Here is a 21,036-nt window from a genome sequence, read left to right on the forward strand (position 1 = left end):
GGAATAGCTTCAGGCGTTACCTACTGGAGTGGAAGGGGATGAGGGACAGGGAGCGGGGGTGAGAGGTTTCTTCTCTTGAGGCTCCGTCAACCTTGCCAGACAGCCGCTCTCTCCTGGAAGCCGCTGGTGTGTCAGCACCAAGGACAGGGACACACACAGGCCTTCAGGACTTCAAAGCTTTGCTCTGGATTTTGGGAACTGAGATCACCGGGAGTCAAGAAGGATGGTGGAGAGTGTTCTTATCACATCTACAGCCGCGAATGGGTCACAGCGGCTCAGCCACAAGTGGGAACAAAGAGACAGCAGCAGGAGCTGGGATTGAGTCCAGTTATGAAAGTTTTCCCGGGAGTGGCTGGGGGAGACCTTTCACTTCCCCCTCCAGTGTTTTTGCTCAGCGTAGGAGGGCTCAGAGGCTAGGTGGAGAGGTGAGTCCCAAACTCTTCTTAGTTCTCCTGGTTGACCCAGGCTCTGGGACTCAGAGCAACCTCATCGCCCTGACGGTCCTTCCACAGCAGAGCTCAGCAGGCAGGCCCTGTAGGGGAGCCCTTTCCCTCCCAGGGCAGGAACTGAGCCAACACCTTGTACAGAAACAAGGGAAAACACTCCCTGATTTTTAATCTGACTTCCGATCACAGCGCAATGGGCATCACACACACTTCCAGACCCTGTGGTGGGAAACCCTGGGGGAGGGGGCGCGGGGAGGACAGAGACTCAGAATGGGGGTGGAGGGAATCAAAATCAAATACCTGGAGTGCAGTGGAGGGGGTGAGGGGGGCCAGCCAGGCGATACATTCTAATGGCTCCCATAAGGGGCAGCCAGAGGCCTGGGTTCCCCATGCCCACCTCAGGTGCCTCAGCTGGGGGTGACAGTGATGGGGGCAGGTGAGATGCTGCCATCCCTCACCCCATCCCCCTGGTGAACCAGGGGGCAGGGATGCAGGGGATAAAAGGGGGCAGGCCCTCTTCCTTACCCTCCCAGACACTCCAAGGTGTGGGGAAGGGGAGCCACCTCCTCTGTTTCAGAGGGAGGCTCAGAGAGGGCGGGTCACTTGCCCAAAGTCATGCAGCACAGCAGGGACTAGAACCCAGGCATACTGGACCGCCAAGGTCAGGGCAGTCACTGCAGCGCTGTGCTACACCCCACAGGTGGAGGGAGAATCAGCTGGGGAAGTGGAAGTGAGGATCAGATTCCCTCTCACATTGGATCTGGATAAATTCCCTACCCATGACCCCCCCCCCCCCCCCCCAGACTCTGCTCCATCACCACTCTGGGCTACCTGATTTTCCGGTCTACACACTGCAGCTGGGCTACACGGAGGCTGGGTTGATCTATCTGCCCCTCTTCTAACAACGGACCTTCCTATCCTCCCACCACACCAGGGCTCAGGACTCAGCCTCAAGGAGAACTCAGCCAGGGGCAGGGGACATGCACCATTGCTCCCACTCTCCAAGTACCCCAGTAATCCCTCAGGCCGCTCCTAGTATCTTCATGGATTTTGTTATTTCTAAATCGGTACAAAACTGACAGTGATCAGCTCCGGTGACGAGAGGTAGAAACCGGCCAGGCAGCCGGAGAAAATGGGGTGGAGTGAGTCAGGGCATAGGGCCAAACTGGTGTTGGGACAAGGGGGGCATCAGATCCTGAGGGCCTCTATATAGGGGTGGGGGTGTGGGCATATCTCCCTCAAGCACAAGGGTCCCCATAATTCTTTTAGTGGCTCTGCCCCTCCCCAGATTTATCAGAGAAATCTGAGATTCAAGGCAGGCAGGGTCTAGGGCACTCAGATTGGAGTGGGATGGGGAAATAAGAGTCTTTACTAGCGCAACCTAACCGCTCTCCCCCAACCCCGGGACACCATCTTGCCCACCACCAGCCCCCCAAACCCAACATCCCCCAATCTTGCAGACCACCCAACGCAGGAGGGAATAGAGGGCTGGAACCTGGATCGTGGAAATAAATTTATCCTTTGGGGGATTCCCTCTCCACGCTCCCGTCGAGAAAAAAAAAACTTTTAACCCAGGGGGTGATCTGGCTTTGGGGTCAGGAAGGGGATGAGGGGCACCCGGCAGGGATGGACCATCGAGTTAAGGCTGGAAGGTAAGTTGTTGTGTCTCTGGGGGCTGCTGGGCGGGGAGATCTCCCTGGAAGGGGGAGAGCTCAGCCTTTCTCCTCCTGACTGACCTGGGACCTCAACCCTAGGACCCCGATTACGGTCCTTGGGCCACCCGCATCTCTCTGCCCTGTGCCGGTGGTGCTGACGGTCCAAAGGCTGGCCTCACAGAGAAGCTGCCAGGATCTGCGACAAGGGGATGAACGAAATGAGAGCCCTGTGAACGGAGCTGGGGGCAGGAGGGTGGACGGGAGGGTGGATAAGACAGCTAAGGACCAACAGACGCTTGGGATGACAGACACGGGGAAAGAAGACGCAGGGCAATGACAGACACACTCTCTGGAGTAGACGGGTGGGGGCCCCCGGCCAAGGCAGCACCTCCCCACCCCCACGCCCCGCGCTCACCCTCGCGATCCCAAAAGGCCAAGGCGCCCCTTGGGGCCCGGCCCGGCCACGGCGCTAGCTACAGCACTAAAGGCGGCGGGCCCAGGAAGACGGATGCGGAGAGGGGCTGGGCCGGGCAGTTGCAGGAGGCTCCCTCTCGTCCTCCGCACCTCCCCGCGAGGCGCGCGGCTGCGGGGACGGGCCAGGCCGGGCGCGTCAGAGTCCTTCCCCCCCGCCCCGGCGCCCCCCGCCCGAGCCCCGCAGTCCCCGGGGCGGCGCGGCGTCACATGATGGCGCAGCGGTTGCGGCGCAGCGCGCCCTGGAAGCGCAGGGCGGCGTGCACGTGCTTGCAGCGGGCGCAGCCGACGCTCTTGAGCAGCTCGCTGAAGAGCAGCAGGATGTGCCAGTTGTACTTGGCCGAGCACTCCACGTAGCCGCACTTCCAGGTCTTGCGCACCAGGTGTGACACGTTCCAGCGCGGGATCACGCGCCCGCGCTGCAGGTCCCGCTTGTTGCCCACGATGATGATGGGCGTCTCCGAGGTGCCGATCACCCTGTGGGGTGGGGGGGAATCTCAGAACTCCGCAGGCCGGTCTCACAACCCCTGGACTTCAAGAAGGGCGGGCGGTGCCTGCCTGGTCAGTATCGCTACCACCGTACCTCTGTTCCAGGCGCAGCGCTCAGCCCTCGGGGTGCCTTACATGCTCTAATCAAAACTGATTTAAAAGGCGGGTACAATTGTTATCCCCATCTTACAGATGAGGAACCTGAGGCTTATCTGTTAACTGGCTTAAAGTGATGCAGGTGAGTGGCCCTGGCAGTTTTGTTCCCAGAGCCTCTGCTCTTAACCACTGCATTAGACTAGACAGCCCCCCCGTGGTAAGAATCCCAAAGTGTGTTATTAGAAATGGGGACAGTAAAATGTGTATGTTTGAATGTGTGTGCCGGAACCAGAGGGTACTTCATCAATGTCCCACCCTCCCTGCCCTTGCACCGTTTCCAGGGCAGTGGTTAGCACCGGGGCACCCACTGAGGTGGTAATGGACTATATCCTGGCCCCTCACCTCGTCTCTAGGATCTGCTGGCGGATGGTCTTGACGTACTCAAAGCTGTCAAAGCAGCAGATGTCGTAGACCAGGATGTAGGCGTGGACGCTCCGGAGTCCTCTGCAACAGGCGTCTGCCCACTCCTGCAACACCCCCAGCCAGTGCCAAGGTCAGAGCAACCCTGAGGGCACCCCTCAGCCCAGCCACCTCCAGCCATAGACTGACGTCATTCCCACCTGCCACTGCACCCCAAGCCTCCCACACCCACCCATCCCCAGGAGGCCTGGTCCAGAGCAGAATGGAGGAGCTCGGTGCAGCGGCTTCCCCACCTCCAAGCCAGGATAGGGCAGGTCACACTGCCTGACCTCCAGAGCCGTGGCACTCACTGTCCTGTGCACATCTGGAGCTGAGATCTGCCTTGTCTCATTTTATCGCCCAACCCATTCATGCATTTATCCATATGCTTGGTCCTTTGTTCAAGTACAGGTATTAAGTGCCTGCCTCTAAGAGCCAAGCCCTCTGAACTAGTTGTTGGATCTGTTGAAATCCTCCATCTTCCAGTTTAAATGCTTCCTCCTCCTCCAGCGAGCCTTCCTGCAAGCAGGGGACTACTCCCTTCATTTCCTGTGTGCTAAGAACACTCTGATTCTACCTTATCCCAGTTCCCTCATTCTGTTGTGAGCTCCTGCGAGGGCAAGAGCCAGGCCTTCCTCGTTTTTTGTGTTGGCTCTTAACAGGCTCTTTAATTGTACTACCTAGGCTGGTGAGCTCTCTGTGGCCCTGAACCCCACCTGTTCCATGCCGGGATCCATGCAACTCCGGCCTATAGCACTGCCCTTAGATTGCTCCCTGGAATTGCCCGTTCTGTTTGTTCCACGCTGCCCTCAGGGTTGAGAAGGAGAAAGGCCCGAGGAGAAAAAGACTGAGACTGGCTGCACAGTGGGGGCTGACTTAGACCAGGGCCCAAGGGCAGCGCCGGGGAGATAGAGCTTCCTGAATGCTTATGGCGAATTCTCGGGGAGGGGCAGCCGCTCCAGAAGAAGAAGCCCCCGGCAAGGCTGAGTGTACTAGAGAGAAGGTTCCCTAAGAGATGAATTAGCTGATTAACTTTCCAGCAGATGGCACATGCAAGAGCAGTTAAAGGCAGCCGGTGTGTGGAAAGAAGGGGGTCTCTGAAGCTGGGGGAAGGCGAGGCCTCCAAGGACACAGGGAACCAGGGTCTTCTCCCTTGGGGGCCTGGGCAAGCAGGAGGGTGTGCTGGGCTGTGCCCGCCGGCTTCTGAGCTGCCTTGCGGCAGGCGCCAGGCTTAAAGGGCTGTGCCTGGGCTCTCTACCTCAGAGCAGGAGCGCAAGAGGAAAGACTCCGGTGTGGTGGAGAGTTCAGTCTGGCTCCAGAAAAGCTCCCGACTGAAAGGCTTACAAGCGGCTGCAGTGGATTTCCCCTGGGAGATGATGTGGCATCTTTTCTTTGTGCTCAGTTGTAACTTTACTGCACGGGGAAGATGCCGGGGACAAATCTGAAGCCGTCGGGAACCAGGGGCTGGCTTCTCGGGTCAGGGAAGCGGGGAAGACTGCACTCTGCTGGACGAGGTGCCCTCTGGGAGCCTGGGTGCCCCCCGCCAGGTGCACGGGGTTCCTCCCCCCACCCCCACAAGGAATGGAGATCAGCAGGAAGTGGGAGCGATGGGGAAACAGGCACAGAGGCTCCCAGCTTCTTCCAGCTCTCTGCTGGGGAGACGGGACAGCTGCCGGGTGACCACCCCACCTCTCCCCCCACAGGCTGCCTCCTCCAGGGGGCCTCCAGGCTGCCTTCCTTCCTGCTCTCTGGGGGCTCCTAAGACAGGGAGGAGGAAGGCTCCTGATTGTCTGGGTTGTGCCTTCACCCCTGATTGAAGGGAGGGAGCAGGTAAGCTCAGCTTTCCTTCCAGCTGGCTCTGTGCAGGGTTCCAGACTGTAAGCCACCATCTTGGGGCTGTGTCAAGGTAGAGAAGGAGCAGTGGATACTGAGTCCGGTTCTAAGGACCCAGGAGCTGAGGGAGGCTCGGCCACCTAGGTGCTGACCCTGCATTTGTTGCTCATTTCTCTAACCCCAGCTTCCTCCTCTGACAGGAAAGGGGCTGTAGGGGGAAGAGCTGAGGCTCAGACCACTCTCCTGGGCTGCCTCTCAGCTGGCCTTGAGAAAGCGTGTATTTCTCTTTTCGGACAGTGGCCGTGAGAGTCTTAGCTTTTATATTTGATCTTGGGCCATGCAGGCTCCTTTCTCAGTATTTCTCTGCTCATAATCCCTTTCCTGTGCTCCAGGATATCCAGGAGAGTCTAAAACTCAGGATCAATCAGGAAGAAAAAGGGCAACAACTCAAAAGAAAAGATGGACAAAATCATTAGTAGTTGTGAGAAAAAGAAACGCAAAAGCCCTTAAGCCTATGAAAAGATGCTCAGCTTCAGTCATCATCAGAGATACAAACCAAAACTCCACCGAGAATATCACATCTTATCTATAGGACTGTCAGAACCCCCAAAGTTGGACAACACGCTCTGATGGCAAGGCTTTAGGGAAACATGCACTCATCACATACGGTGCTCTCGCAACAACACAAAATATGCAACTACCTAGAAGGGGAGGGAAACCTCCCCTTCTAAATCCAGCTGCATTCATCCTTTGACCTAGCCCTGCCATTTCTGGGGCTCGATTCCAGATACGCCTCCCTGTGTGCAGAGAGACAATGGACAAGGCTATCGGTGTGGGAGACGGGAAGCAACCCACTTGTCTAACAAGAGGGGACTCCATGGTCCATCTCTCCAGGGGGGGTCAGTGCCGCCATGCTACCCACATTCAGATACTAACATTGGGGAAGATCTCCAGGTTATAATGTAAGGCAAAAAGCCCAGGTGGAGAACAATTTTCTTTTTCCCGTAAGAAAGGGAGTGGAATAAGAACACATTTTCTTATTTGTCTAAAGAAACTGGAAGTGTGAATAAAAAACCAGTGAGGATGGCCATCGAGAGGGGGTGAGAATCAGGGTGAAGAGGGCAGGGCGGGACTGGGATTTCTCTGGGTGTATCTTTTTACAGTTGGGATTTCTTTGGGTCTTTCTTTCTTTTTTTTTTTTTTTTTTTTACAAAGCTTGGACTTTTAAACTGTGTCTTACGGATTCCAAAACTGAAATTAAATTAAAATTTAATCTACAACAAAATGTGAAAAAGTAAGCAAGGCTCAGTGAGCAAGACTGGAATGAGGTCTGCGGATCCACTTGGGTGCTGTTGAAGTCCCCTGCGGAGGAGAAGCACAAGGCCCTGACCCCTGACACTCGGCCCTGACCTCGTGGTTTCCAAGGGGCAGATGTGTGAGTCGGGCTTTCATCTTTGGTGTGGATTGCCCACACCTGGGACGGGACTGCCAAGTGTCCCTGGACTTGGGCCACAGTTCTCCTGCCCAGAGTTGCCGAGATGGTACTGAGCCTGAGCCCCTGCCCCAGAGATGGCTGGCTTTGCGGTCACAATCAGCCAAGCCGTGGCCCCTGCCTGTCCTTCCAGAGAAACCTATGAATGCGCTCTGGTCAGGGGCTTCCTTAGGTGAGCAAATGTGTCTTAGAGTTGAGCCCCCACTTGCAGCCTCTCCCCTGCCAAGCCAGAGGCAGAGAGATTGAGGGAAGGAGGACTTGGTGGTCCGTGCAGCCTGGGGAAAGGAACACTATCAGCCAGGGCACTGGGGGCACCAGAACCCAACCCCTGCAGGAAGGCTGCCCCATGCACCAGCCCAGAGGTCAAGGGGCAGAGCATCACTTAAAGAAAGGCCATTGGATAAAAGACTGGTTGTGGCCTCCCGTCCTGGAGAGCCCACCTTTCCCAGGCCCTGGCTTTTTCTTCTGCTGTCCCTTCTACAGACGCCGTGGGTCTGAGAGCCCAGAATCCTGGCAGGCATCTAGTGTTCCTGCCCTTCTTTCCACTGCCCCTTCCCTGCCCAGTCCCACTTAGAGGACACAAGGCCGCCAAGCACACACTTACTGTCCTATGGAAGCACAGCCTGCTTGTCTTCCCTGGACTCTGAGTTAGATGCGTGGTTCCTAGAGAGCGCAGCGCACCGTTCTACCCTGGTGCCCAGCCCACCACACATTACATGCTCGTGACCTACGGGGCACAGATGACGGCTCTGAGCAGGGTGGGCCAGGGTGCGGCACGGAGCCCTCAGAGCCAGAGGATGGGGGACGGGGCCAGAGCCCAGAAAAGGTGGGAGTCCAGCTTCTCCACTCCCCCTCCCAGCCCCCGCCCCCCAACTCCCCGGCTGGCCGCTCCAGTGGGCCCTGTACCTGCAGTGTGTTGACCGGGAAGGTGCTGATGGGTGGGAAGTCGAGGATCTGGAGGTCGTGCACGTGGCCGTTCATGACGACGGCAGGCAGGTAGAGGCGGCGGGCAGTGGTGGGCACACAGGCCTCGCTGAACTCGTTGTACAGGAACTGGCGCACGATGGCACTCTTGCCCACGCCTCGCGCCCCCAGCACGGCCACCCGGTAGGTGGAGACCATGCCTCCCGCCCCGCTCCGCCACCGCGTCCTCGCCGCTGCCTGGGGCTCCCCCGGGCTGCATATTCCAGGGGCTGGGGGCTCAGCCACCGTCAGGACCCACCATTGCTGCCCCTGCTTGCCCTGGGCCCTCTGCGGCCTCCACCTGGACTGTGGGGACAAGAGGTGGGCTTGGTGGGCCCGCGTTTCCCTGGATCTGTCCTGTACTTGCCCGCCTCAGGGACTCGGCTGCAGCTGCTACTGCCCCTCGGCATGCCTTCCCTTTCCCAGAACGCCTAGCTGCATCTCGAGCCTCTCCATCCTCCCTTCTCCGTCCACCCCCCCCCCCGCCCCCGCACCACCCACCCACCGGTGGGGATCACTCTTTCCTATATTATGACTTCCTGGCCAGGTCTGACCTCCCCAAGCTCCCCAAGCTCCCCAAGCTTCCCCACAGAGCCTGGGGGATGGGGGGGGAGCCGAGTCCAGTGTGTCTCAAAGGAGGTGCTCCCAGCATTTTGTGGAGAGAGTTCTTTATTGGGCAAGCCGTCTTACAGCCCTGCTGCTAGAAGGTACAAGCCAGCAGCCGGCTCCAGTCACCATGATGACCAAAAACATCCCCTACTTCCAAATGCCCCCCGTTGAGAACCCTGGACCAGAGCCTGCCACTCGTAGAGTACTTCATGTTAGCACACGCACATGGTGACCCATCGTCAGGACGGTGTCCCTCAGGGATAGTAGGTGTTCCCACTTTAGCGAAGACTCAAGAGGGGGCGAGAAGTGGGCCCAAGGGCACATGGCAAGCTACAGCAACTACCCAACCCCCCATAACGTTGCAGTACCTCCCACCTCCAAGTTCAGCGATTCTAGCTGGTGCATGCCTACAGACCAAGGTCTCATTCTCTGGCATCCCCCGCGAGCTCAGAGGGCCTGGCGCACAGCAGGTGCCCAGGAAAGGGCTGCCACAGGCTTGCGCCTTGCTCTGGTTTCGTTCGCTCCTTGCTTGCTCAGTTTTGGTGACTTTAGAGCTTAGGTATAAAACCCCAGCTATGACGTTTCCTAGCTGTGGTCCGAGGGCACATCACCTGCCCCATCTGAGCTATGCTCTGCACATATATAAAGTGGGGCTAATAGCCCCTATTTCTGAGATAATCCAAGTCAACCTCCTAACCAGCTGCCTTCTCCTTCTGATGGGGCTGGTGACCAGGGAGGCTGGTGTAAGCCTGAGACCGCCTGTCCAGGGACTGTTCGCAGGAGGGGACACGAGTGCCTGCTGTGTGGGCCCAGGGCAGATGGGTGTGCTGGATTCCCACAGGGCCATGCTTTTCAGCATGCGTGCGTGTCTCCTCTGTGGATGTGTGTTCTCTCCATATCTGCCCAGTTCACAGCTGAATGGCCCTCAGTCTAGCCTGGCTCAGAAAATCCAGTCCACTGGGTATGTGTACATACAGCATAGTAAAACATAGGGCAGGATTTGGGGTGAGACCCACCACGGTCTGACTCCCAGCTCTGCCACCTAAAGTGTGTCCTTGGGCAAGAAACTTTGTTGGGTGTTGTGATGCCATGAAAGCAAGGTCATGAAAAGTAAAGCCCAGTGCCCACAACAGTAGGTGTGCAATCAACAGGGGCCACTGTTAGTTAGGTACAGGGATCCTTCATCTATCTGAGGTTTTCTAAAATCTCAACGGGACTCCTAGCAATCCCAGGAAGGGTCACTAACCACTGTTGCTCACGTACATGTAGTGTGGTGTGCGTGTGTATATGAGAGAGAGAGAGAGAGAGAAAGAGAGAGAGAGAGACTCTTCTCCCTGTTTTATTGAAAGTAAAACTGAAACCCCAAACCAGAGACTCAGGGAAGTGTAGACCACACAGCCAGCTGAGCTATCAACTAAGACTAGGACCCTGATCTCCTTTCTGCCCCATGTGGTGTCCTTTCCCCAACAGGTGTTTTACCTACTTCCCTGGGCTTCCCACTGGGGTAAGGACCGGTCCCTCCTCCCCATAAATCCCTCCAGGCCCTGGGCCCCTCAGGCCTCCCTGGACACTGTCAGCTTGGCAGAGAGCCTCAGCTGGGTTAATTACATAACCAGCACAAGCAGGTGGGGAGGGGGGCACCCTGGGGGAGGAAGAGAGGGCAAGGAATGCAAGAAGAGTCCCCTACCTCTCTCTGGGTGTGGCCACTTAGAGGTATCTAGGATGTGTCCTACCTGCAGATTCTCCTGGACGCCACACTCCCTTCGCAGAAATCAACCCTTTCTGGAGAAAAGCTGCGAAATAAACGGGGATAGTGCTGGAGCCAGGGAGGAGATGCAAGAGGGGCCAATAGGCTGGGGCCAGCCTCCTGGAACTCACCAGGCCCAAGTGTGGCCCTGTCCCTGACTCAGGGGTGATCGGTGCCCCCTCCCTCTTCTCAGGCAGGGGTCCTGGGTCTAAGTGCTTATTAAAACCCACTGTCCCTAGCTGGGTGGGGACTGAAGGGGGCTGTCCCGAGAATCAGGGCCCAGCCCCCTGAGCGCTCCCTCCCCGAGGCCTGCGCTCTGCAGTGAGTCTGCAGACAGCGCCCCGGCAAAAGACCGGGGACACACACTGGGGCCAAAGCCTGCTTCTTGTCCCCTCCGCTCGACCTGGACACACGAGTCCTGCCCCAGACTGACGGACCTGGCTTTGCGGTCCCATGGGCCGAGTCACATGTCTGCCCGCTGTTTGTCCCCACACGTTCGTGTGGGAGTGGGCGGGTGGGGGCGTCGGAGGCTGCTGGGCTCCCCATGACCTGATTGGTGGGAGTCTGGGGGGGATGCCGGAGCCCTGCCTGCTCTCCGCCTCCAGCACCTTGCAGGCCCCCCCCCCCAAGCTCCCGCTCTCACGTGGCCGCCCCGCGCCGCTTCCCCGCCATCCCGCTGGCCCCCTCCGCCCTCCTCGCCCCGGCCCCCAAGCCCCGCCGCCCCGCTCCCCGCCCGCCGCCCCCACCCCCTGGCCCTGCCCCGTCCGCCTCCCCTCCTCCCGCCGCTTACCCGGGGCCGTCCTAGCTGCCCCCGGCCCTGGCCGGCCGGCGGGGCCGCGCTCCCCCCGGGCTCCGGCGCTGCCCCTCGGCTCCCCGGCCCGGGGGGAGAGGGGTGGGGGGCGCCCCCGGCTGCCCAGTCGGCGCGGGTTCAGGGGTGGGCGCGGAGGGCAGGTGCGGGCGCCGAGGGGGCAGTAAACCTCCAGCCCAGCTCTCCCTCCGGAGCGCGCCGCCCGCTCGCGCCGGCAGGAGGGAGGCGGAGGGGAGCGCGAGGCCGGGCGGGGCGGGGGGGGGGGGGGGGGGGCGGGCTGGCGTTCCGCTGGGTCCCTGAGCCTGACAGATTCGCCCGCGCGGCCCTGGAAGAATTCTTCTTGAACCCCGAGCCTGGATTTGCAGCCCCTCCCGACTCAGCCTGCCAGATTTTTAGCTACCCCCCCGCCCCGGAGGGGTGGGAGGAAGGCACGGGAGAGGCCTTAAAGCCTTTTGCTTCGCTCCATTCCTTCCCCTTCCACCCCGCCGCCCACCACGTCCACCCCAGCTTCCCTCCCTAGATCTCCCTCGGACTCTTCCAGGCCAGTGCGCTGCAGGGCGGGCGCACCTGTGTGCCCCGCTCTCCGTGCTGGCGACAGCGTCCCCCCCTCCCCACGCCCCGCCGGAGGACAGAGCGCAGGGTGGTCCCTCTCGCCCTTCGCGGCAGCAGAGTGCAAGAAGGGCGGGCCAGGCTAGCCGCAGAGCACAGCTTATCTCCTGTCAATGAATGACCTCCACTCCCCTAAACCGACTGCTCCCCTCTCTTCTCCAGACCGGGAGATAATAGCATTTGCCAGGGGTGCAGGCACAATCAGCAATATATTTATTCTCAAACCAGCAGCGACGGCGGCGTTCACCATGAATAGCTAGCATTTAGCGAGTGTGTACCCTGTGCCGCACACCGCGCTCCCGGCTTTGCCCGTGTCCTCAAATTCAATCCTCGCAATTCTAGGAGGTTGATTTTACAGATGAGATAGCCGAGGCTGAGAGGGGCCGAGTAACTTGTCCTACTGAAAGGCCAAATTTGGAATACAAAGATGGGGATCCCTACTTGGGCAGCCCTCCCAGCCCAAGGGGCAGCAGCAGACCCAGCAGCACTAATTCTGTGCTGCCTGAAAAGCCAAGGTTCTGGAGGAGGGCAGAAGGAGGGGACCAACTAGTTAGGGGAGTCTGGAGGCTCAGAGGAGTCAACTTTGAAGGTTGTGGGAGAGGAGAGCTACAGGTGAGAGAAGGTAGGAGTGGGTGCAGAGCTTTGCAAAGGGAGTCCAGGAAGCGGAGAGCCCAGAGGGCTGGGAGGCCGAGAGGGGGGTTGAGGAGAGGTCTCAAGGGTGGTGATTGCTCGGACCTGGCCCTGTGCCCGGCAGGAAGGCCGGGAAGGGTCCTGAAGCAAGGTGGCGACCTGGCCAGAGTTGCATTTTAGTTGCCTGTGGGCAGGGGGAAGGCAGGGGAAGCTCAGAGCGCTCTCCCATGCTCTACCCCTGGGACCCAGCATTCCCCAACACGGCTTTCTAGACTTTCTATTACTCATGGGCTCCGGATTCCTCACAGAGCCAGTTTCCTCCTCCCTTTGGGCTCTGCATTTTGGGCATGTTCCCAATTGCTCCTCCTCCCTCTCCCATCCAGACAGAAAGCGTAGTGGTTATGAGCCTGGGCCTCAGAATCGGACAGCTCTGGATTTAAATCCTGGCCGTCCTGCTTATTACGTGACTGTGACTGAAGGCATGGAACTTGAACTCTGCTAACTCTATTGCCTTATTTGTAAAGTGGAGATGTGATCAGCTGTCCTCAGGGCATAAAGGACCTATGGGTGTACAGAGTTCTTAACCGCAGTGCCTGACCTGTAGGAAGTCTCAACATATGGTCTTTATTTTTTGGTGCCTTTTTAAAAGACATATAGCCATTCACATGTGAGGTTGGACACCACCTTGAGAAAGCATTTCCATTTATTCTAGGTGGGCTCCTAGGGCATTGGGGTGGGGTATGACAAGGACCAGGGAAACAGCTAGAAACAAATACAGGGCTGAGAAGGATATGGCTTCCTCCCGGAAATATTCCTCCTGCAAGATTTTATGGACCCTTGTGTGGTCACAACAGGGTCACCGAGAGCTTTTCCTAACTTGACTAATTGTCCAGGGCACTGTCCATCCTCCATTGTATCTCAAAATCATTAATGCTTACTCTGCCCAAGGATCTCAGACTTTATGTCTACCCCCCTGGCCATCACCCTCCCTTCTGGTTCTACTTCAGCCCAAGGTGGACTAGAAATATAAACTGTGCAATGCTCACACTCATACCGTGGCGCCAGGCTTCTCAGAAGCTTCTCCTGCTAGGAGAACACAAAGCCATAGGTTAGTTACGGGATCTCATCCTTGCCTTCAGTGGTAGGTCATTTAAAACATTTTATAAAAAACAAGCAGCCATAATATTAACATAAAATGCAAAATATGCCTGCATTTAACATTCAGCTAAGTCATTCTGGTTTTTTGAGAGTCACTTTGGGCTAAGAACTTACACTGGAGGGGCCTGCTCCCTCTCCTCTCATTACAATTACCTTGGTGTAAAGGTTTGAGAGGCCCTGTCCTTGGGTCTGTCTGACCTTGAGCCTCATGTGGCTCTGGTTCAGCTGGGGATGCCTGAGATGCAAGCTCAGACTCTGGGGGAGCAGATGGGTGGATCCACTTGTAGCGTCCAAAGCCCAGACCCCCAAGTGGGACAGAAGAAACAAAGACCATGCACTCCACCCCTTGCACCCCATCACAGCTGAAAATGCCCCTGAGCTTTCAGAGGCTGTTTGGCCAGATTCTGGAGCCCAAGAGCGGAAGTGGAGTGTGAATGAAACCAGGGAGGGAAAGCCAGAGGCTGCATATGAACATCCTCCTCTAATACCTATATGGCAGGAAGAAGCCGCTGAGCGGTCCTCTCTCAGTCCCAGAGTGCTGGGGCAGTCCTGTTCCAAAGCAGTACTTTGGGAGATTAAGTCCATCTGGGTCCAATCAACCCCCAAATCAACCTTCCCCTTGTTGGCAGCATCAAGAATGGCAGGGCAAAAGCTAAATGAGAAACTGAGGCGGCAAGTTTGCAGCCAACTCGGAAACTTTTCAAGAAACATCCTCGTTGCTAATAACATGTCTGGGGGCTGGTTGGGATTCTAGGATTAGTGCTCAGGAGATAGAAATGGGTAACAACGGGGGAGGTGTCATCTTTTCCAAGTGCCACACCAGGTATTAAAATAAACAGGCTCTTGCCTCCTGGAGCTGGGGGTGGCAGGGAAAAGAAATCTGGGTCCAGGCAAAATCAGAAAAAGCATCAATGCATGAGGTGGGAGTAGGAGGGCTCAAACCTGGGAGTCCTCAACTGTTTTCAGGCTTCAGAAACAACGTACCGGAGATCTCAGTATTTCCTAGTTGCCATTCTGGGGGCTGAGAAGGACGGTGCAATGGAAGGTGAAAGTCTGGGGCCAGCGTGGCCTGCTCTTAGTTCTACATCCTGGTAACTTGGGGGCTTAGCAGGGCCGGCCACTGGCCTGGAGTCTGAGTGCAGAGGGATGGGGAGGGCCTATTACAGAATTTTCAGTGGAACTCAAAGGGAAAGCTGTATTGTCTTGGGGTAAGGACACACACAGGGAGTCAAAAGATGTGGGTGGGTCTGCCACACCTCCCCTGAAAAGTGGAGATAATGCCGGATTCATGGGGTAGGCAGGTGTCGTGTGCATGAAAAGTGCTTTACCATTTTTTTTTTTTTTAGTATGATTCCAGGCAACTTGCATTTTATTTGGCAACTTTGTGGGTTTTTTTTTTTTTTTTTGGTTATTTTTAAAAACTGAAGTATAGCTGACATACAATATATTCCTTTCAGGTGCACAACACAGTGATTCGACAATTACACACATTATGAAATCTTCACCACAGTATGTGTAGTTACCATCTGTCACCACGCAAAACTTTCACATCACTGACAGTATTCCCTATGCTGTTCACCCCGTGACTTATTTTATAACAAAGTTTGCACCTCTTAATCCCCTTCCCCTATTTCCGCTGATACCCCCCACTGTCCAAGTGCTTTAGCATTTTTTCACCTGTTACAGGAACACCAGCATTCCTTTAAGTAGGCACACAGGTGTGTCTTTCTCAGGCAGTTGATTTTCAACCCCAGCTGCACAGTGGAAACGCCAGGAGTTTTTTTTAAAATGCAGATTTCCCCCAGGCCCCACCCCAGCCTGGCTGAGCGGAAATCATGTTTTTGAAACCTGAGATGTGGTATTAACGTGCACCCGGGGTGAGAGCCTGGGGGCGGGGCGCGACTGGCCAACTGTCAGTGGAGCATGCCACTCTTGATCTCAGGGTTGTCGGTTCGAGCCCCACGTTGGGTGGAAATTAAAATCTTAAAAAAAAAAAAGTTGAGAGCCTCTGCCCTGAGAGTTTGCCCAACCTGAAATTATTCTTAGTTGGTGAATCCAGACGGATCTCAGGAAGGCCCATCCCTCTTCATTTCTTTGACCTTGAACCTCAACAAAGACCACCCTGGCCCCACTACTTCCCGTGTCATTCCTGTCACAGCTTGAGCTAACTGCAAACCTGAAACATGGTGACAAGCAAAAAGTTGCTGGCTGCCAAAGACAGTTCGTTCATGGAGTTTGGACACCCCAGTAAGAAAAGCAGCTACTGCTGAGCACTGCGCAAAGCAGCTTACACACATTCACTCTAGAGGTGACAGGTTTGGGGACGAGTCTATGGGCATCTTGGTGTTGGATCCCTCAGCCTCCTTACCCCGCTCCAGGTTGTGAGACTTCGGAGGCCCTCGCTCATCAGAATCTAGGGTGGGGCCTCTAGCTTGACAACACCTGGGTCCTGGGCTCCTGCGACGCAGGTGACTAGACTTGAACTCCTAGGGTAGCTTGCTTTCAAGCCTTAATTCTATTCACTTGGAAACACACGAGCCCCGAGTTCAGGTCCCAGCGGCTTTTTATACATTTTGAGATGAATCGTCCTGGGTAACAGGAAACTGGTGAGTAGCTCTGCTGGGCTGCTTCTGCCGCTGGGACCCTGGGCCTGGGGCCCTAGCAGGGAATCTGCCAGGGAACAGACTGGCTCCTGCGAGCACTTCCGGCCTGTGGTGCTGATATGGGGCTTGGTTAACAGAAGCCTCCGCAAAAGGTATAGGATTCTTCCTCAGGTCAATCTTAATTTCATCTGGCTAAATCCCTGGGAGGGTTGGGGCCACTGAAAGAAAAGTTCTAGTAGTATGGTTCTTAATGCCTCATCCCTCTCCTGGGCAGCAGTGTTGTGTCCTAGAGCGTCCATTCTGGGAACAAAGTACATACCACAAACTTCATTTTGTGTAAATGAGTTTATTGATGAAGACACAAGGTCAAGCTTCCCCCCCAGCCCCCACCCACCCCAAGAACAGATCCCAACAACCAAAGAATGATAAGCATTCCTAGGGCAACATTTACCCCTCCCACTCCCAATTTCTCTCCAGAGTCCCAAGCTTCACAACACAGACACACGAGACAGGCTCGGGCGAGGACAGACACTCAGGGAATCTCTGACCAGCAAGAGTTCTGGGTGTGTGTGTGCTTCCCTGCCCTTTGTATGACACCAGCGGACGTTACAAAGACATACTGAGGCAGAGGAGAGAATGGAGGGCAATCTTCACTCCGTCTCCCCACTTCGGCCGGGCTCGATGCGGGCCAAAAGGGAAGCTGCAGTGGAGGCAACAGGTGCTGTCTCTTCAGGAGAGAGGTCCTCTTCCACGGAACAGAATCCCTCCCTAACCGCTCCCAGGGGGGCAGTGGGAGGCAGGCTGCCCAAGGCGCGAAGAATTCCCGGATTGGCTCAGTCCAGGGAGCCGAGAACAGTAGCTGTTACCCATCGCTGCTGGGGAGGCTGACAGAAGCCTCGTTTCAGGGGCCGAGGGCCATACTCTGGCATAAACTGTCTTCTGTCTGCTTAGCTGACACGCACTTCCTTGTGGAATTACAGTTTGCTCTGAGTGAGAACACGGTACTTGTAGTGTGAACCTTCTTCACTGCCTGCGTCCGTCCGACTCCACGAATGATTTCCCGACAAGGAAACGATCAACCTGCTTTTCCACCCGATACACGGGCAACCTACCCACCCCCCACACATATTCCCTGTGCTGCTTCCTACTCTCCATGTGCCTCAGTGGCGGTGAGGGCAGGACGCCAGTTCCTCCCTCTTCCCCATACCCCTGCCCCAGTCATTCTTCTCGTGGAGTCTCCAGGCTTAGGAAACTGCTTTGGGGGACCCACTCCCCCCAAGCTCTGTAACTGGTATGAATCAGGGTTATTTCAGTCATGACAGGGCTGTGGGGTGGCTTCTGCTCTTGTTTTCTAGGGTTCCTCCTCTTAGACTCATGCCAAGGTCTGAGTTCAACATGAGCCCTTTGGGACCCGAAATGCCTCTGACTTGTGTGGGGCAGCTGAGAAGGGTGGTCGTGTTCATGGATCCTGAATACTGGGTACCAGGCAGTGTGACGAGTGCCCAGAGACGTAACAGTGTGAACACTGCTACAGTTGGTGCTTTGGGCACAAAGCATCCTTTGACAAAACACACCCAAAGTGTTAAGGAAGGGGATTTCACACCTCCCCAGCTTCTGAGAGAGGACAAGACTGCCTGACCCTCCGAGATGGTCTCAACTGGCGTGGAGCCTAAGTGACAGGGCAGATCGGAGAGCTAACGGGATCAAATGAGTCTGTGTCCTCTCTAAGCTCACTCTGTCTCACTTTGTCTGCACCCGCCCTGCTGGCCTCAAGGACTGTGGCTCCAGAAGCATGTGGGGAAACGTTTAGTTACTCTCTCATTCTGGCATCTGGGTTTACCTTCCAGTAATTGAAGAGAGATACTCTGCTGCCACCTGATGCCAAAGAATGGAGTGCCAAAATCAGTATGGAGTACAAGAAGAGCCACAAAGAAAACAGGCACAGAGAAGGCAAGAGAAAGGCATTGAAGAAAGGAAAATTAGTGAAAATTTCACTAAGAAATACATTAGTGAAAACAACATTGATGGGGATTTAGGAGACCCAGTCCCCCGCCCCCCAACAGCTAAAAGGCCTCAGGCAGTTAACATCTGTTTTGCCTTTTGTCTTTTTCCATTTTAGGAAAACCAGGGTTGGGTAAGTTATTACTTAAAGTCTGTTTCAACTCTGAAACCATGATTTTAGATCTGAATTGGACCTGAGAATTAAATTAAATCCAGGGCAGGGAGTGGGGGCAGCATATTTTGGTTCCTGTTACCCATCTCTACGAAAATTCCTTGATCGGTGTGAACTGTGGGTTAGATCGAGGGAAAGGAATGTAGTAAGTTCTAATTTCTCTCAGCTTTAGCTGAGAGGCCCTATTTCCTGCCCCCTGAAGCCCCCTTCAAGGAAGACCCCCATTCCCGACTGCAGAGCCATAAAATGAGACGATAGGACAGGTTAGGTGTAATCACAAGGAAAGGGAGTTTGCAGAGAGAAAAAAAAGTGAAAACCCACATAACCAGGGACAAGGTTGCCACAGATAAGAGAACCCCTCCCAGGGTGAGCAAAGGACCACGTCTCTTCCTCCAGGACTGTGCGGTTCATGGCGGTCGGTTGTTTTCACACTTTCTACCAGGTACGCTATTCCCTCCACTTCTCATATGTACAAAAATATAATACAATAAAGTGCAGTTTATGTTTCAGTGACACTTTTCCTTGCTTTAATATTTTTTGTCTTTTTCTGCTTTTGAAATGAGCTCTCAATTACAAAATATCAAACTACACTATGGAGAAGCTCACAAGTAAGGACAGATCGCAGAGGCAGGTGGCAAGAGGTGGGGTGTGATTGAAGCAGTGGTTACAAATTTTCACAGGAAGCTAAAATTATCCAACAGGTTGTGCCCTAATGTTAGCACAGGTTAGACTAGTCACTACCTTGGTGGGCGGCCTCAGTGTGTTTGGGTTCAGATTCTACACGGCAATACGATTTCTTCCAGTTAAGAGTTCTTGGCTTGCACCAATCACAGGCTGGCCAGAGGGCCCCGGACCAGTCTATTAGTTTTTCAAAATGCTGTCGTAGACCTGATAGATGTACTGAGAGACTTCGGGAGCTCTACATTTCAGCGACAGCTGTTAGGAGGAAAAGGAGAAGAAGATTAGGATGGAGGCTGGCATGAGCTCAAAAGGTATCCAAGACTCAGTTCAAGAAAATCTCTTTCTGATTCAAAGAGAGAGGAGCTTCTATCACTGAGAAGCCAAACCAGGAGATTCTGTTAAGAAGTTCTATGGGTTTTACATTTTCAATTTAATCAATGTCAAGTTGTGCTGTGTTTCCATCTACATTCTCTGTGGGACCATGAGGTTAGGAATACTAACACTACATACCAAGAGTAATACTAAACACATCAAAACCCCTGACCGTAGGGGCATAGCTGCTCCAAGGCTTTGCTAAGAGTCACAGGGGTTATTACCAAATGAGAAAGGAAGGGCTAAACCCTAACTCGCTGGTGGTCACTTCAGCTGCCTGCCCCAGCCTCCCACTCAAACAAGGATGCTTAGGTCAGGCCCAGTCCAGGAGGGTGTACAATCAAGCGAAATGAAAGTGAGGTCGTTTCTGTATTACACCGAGGACAGCAAACATGCTGCGAGGGAAGGAAAACAAGAACACAAGAGACTTAGTATAAGCAGACAGCAATTCCTGGCAACAGCTTCCTCATGTACCTGCAGCCTCCTCCAACAGGCAAAACGGACACTCCTGCCGCCTCGCTTCTTCCAGCCTCACAGTCACCAACCCAACACGGAAATAGTTAACATGATTTCAGTGTTGAACACTGAGGTTTTCACTTTGGGGGTCAATGAGCACAAAACTTAAACCCAGATTTGAAATCTTTGTATCAGATTAGGACAAATATTATTGACAATAACATAACAGTAGAAGCCTGCAAACTGCGTTTAGAACCAGAAAATTTAACGTTTGCTTTCTGCATTACAGACACCATTGTCCGCCTCTATTAGGGCAGACAGGCAGAAGTTGTCTTTCACCACATAGCCCTATGAGATTTGAGATTATTTTACCTCTTTATTCTCAGAGACACCAGATGATTTCACACAGCACACAAAAGGTGAGAATATTTTTGGCAAAAATATCAAGATATTGGTCAGCCCTGAATTTCTTGAAAAAACTCACATCCTCAAAACTTAAAAGTCAAATTTAAAAAATACAAAGAACAGGGGCGCCCGGCTGGCTCAGTTGGTAGAGCATGTAACTCTTGATCTCAGGGTTGTGAGTTCTAGCCCCACCTTGGGCACAGAGATTACTTAAAAAAAAAAACCAAAAGGCAAAAAATAAAACCAACCAAACAAAAGAACATCAAAAGAGGCTCTATTTATTTACAGCTTTAATAGTCAGTTTCTAAGGCACTTCCAAAGTTGCTGCTTGACATTAATCAGGAAGACAATTCTGACAAATGTAAAAACACACACACACACACACAAACTCCCAAACAAAAAACCCCAACTACTTTAAGAGTATAAATATGCATAGAAAACAGCTCCCTACTTCGGTCAAAGCAGCAGCTATAGGCATGTCCCTGACTTTCAAGCTCCCTATAGAGGCAATCCTCCACAGTCTCTCCACTGTCAGTGTTGAAGAAAATTCTTGTGGGAGAGTAAGTGGGTTCAGAAGAGGAGGAGGAGAGGAAGCTAAAAAGAATAAGAACAGCCTTTGGGAGTTAACTCTCAGACTAAAGAGGGGTGGTTCCTCTCCCCCCAAAATATTTCTTCCACATCTTTGTAACAATACTTGAAGATCTACCAGTTGGGAGACTGATTTTTTTTTTTTTTTTTTGGTTCATGACTGATAAGGAAATGTTGCCTTCCTCTACAAAAACCCGATCTGCCAAGGCTAGCACTGGGGGGCGGGGGGGAGTAGTCATGGACTGATCAGGCCTGGACTCTTGAGTTTCTGCTGCTCTTTGGAAGGGGGCGGG

At 54.5% G+C, this 21,036-nt stretch overlaps 2 protein-coding genes across 5 annotated transcripts in view; both read right to left on the bottom strand.

Moving 5' to 3' along the window:
- Window positions 1–486: 486 nt before the first annotated feature.
- On the bottom strand, window positions 487–11,290 carry RASL10B (RAS like family 10 member B). Of its 2 annotated transcripts, none has more exons than XM_032429030.1 (5): window positions 11,051–11,290; window positions 10,247–10,306; window positions 7,848–8,210; window positions 3,560–3,684; window positions 487–3,049 (listed from the first exon to the last, which is right to left on the bottom strand). In XM_032429030.1, exons 3-5 carry the CDS (start codon window positions 8,061–8,063, stop codon window positions 2,779–2,781), a joined length of 612 nt encoding a protein of 203 aa, XP_032284921.1. In that variant the 5' UTR covers window positions 8,064–8,210; window positions 10,247–10,306; window positions 11,051–11,290; the 3' UTR covers window positions 487–2,778. The 2 variants fall into 2 exon arrangements, with proteins under 2 accessions (XP_032284921.1, XP_032284922.1); XM_032429031.1 differs by having other exon boundaries at window positions 10,201–10,306.
- A 6,521-nt stretch (window positions 11,291–17,811) lies between these two features.
- AP2B1 (adaptor related protein complex 2 subunit beta 1) overlaps window positions 17,812–21,036 on the bottom strand; it is a 125,593-nt gene continuing 122,368 nt past the window's right edge. For all 3 annotated transcript variants that reach the window (XM_032429313.1, XM_032429311.1, XM_032429312.1), the window contains one exon: window positions 17,812–19,177. In XM_032429313.1, the coding sequence (XP_032285204.1) occupies window positions 19,103–19,177 (75 nt within the window). In that variant the 3' untranslated portion in view covers window positions 17,812–19,102. The remainder of the gene's footprint in view (window positions 19,178–21,036) is intronic.

This window comes from Phoca vitulina, unplaced genomic scaffold, assembly GCF_004348235.1.
Source record: "Phoca vitulina isolate PV1807 unplaced genomic scaffold, GSC_HSeal_1.0 scaffold40, whole genome shotgun sequence".
Lineage (NCBI taxonomy): Eukaryota > Metazoa > Chordata > Mammalia > Carnivora > Phocidae > Phoca > Phoca vitulina.

Excerpts from the sequence above, each read along its gene's own strand:
- RASL10B (XM_032429030.1), bottom strand. The coding sequence starts at position 8,063 with ATGGTCTCCACCTACCGGGTGGCCGTGCTGGGGGCGCGAGGCGTGGGC. Across the intron at positions 3,685-7,847 it reads TCCCGGTCAACACACTGCAG|GAGTGGGCAGACGCCTGTTG; the intron begins GTACAGGGCCCA and ends GGGGTGTTGCAG. Across the intron at positions 3,050-3,559 it reads CAGCAGATCCTAGAGACGAG|GGTGATCGGCACCTCGGAGA; the intron begins GTGAGGGGCCAG and ends CCCACCCCACAG.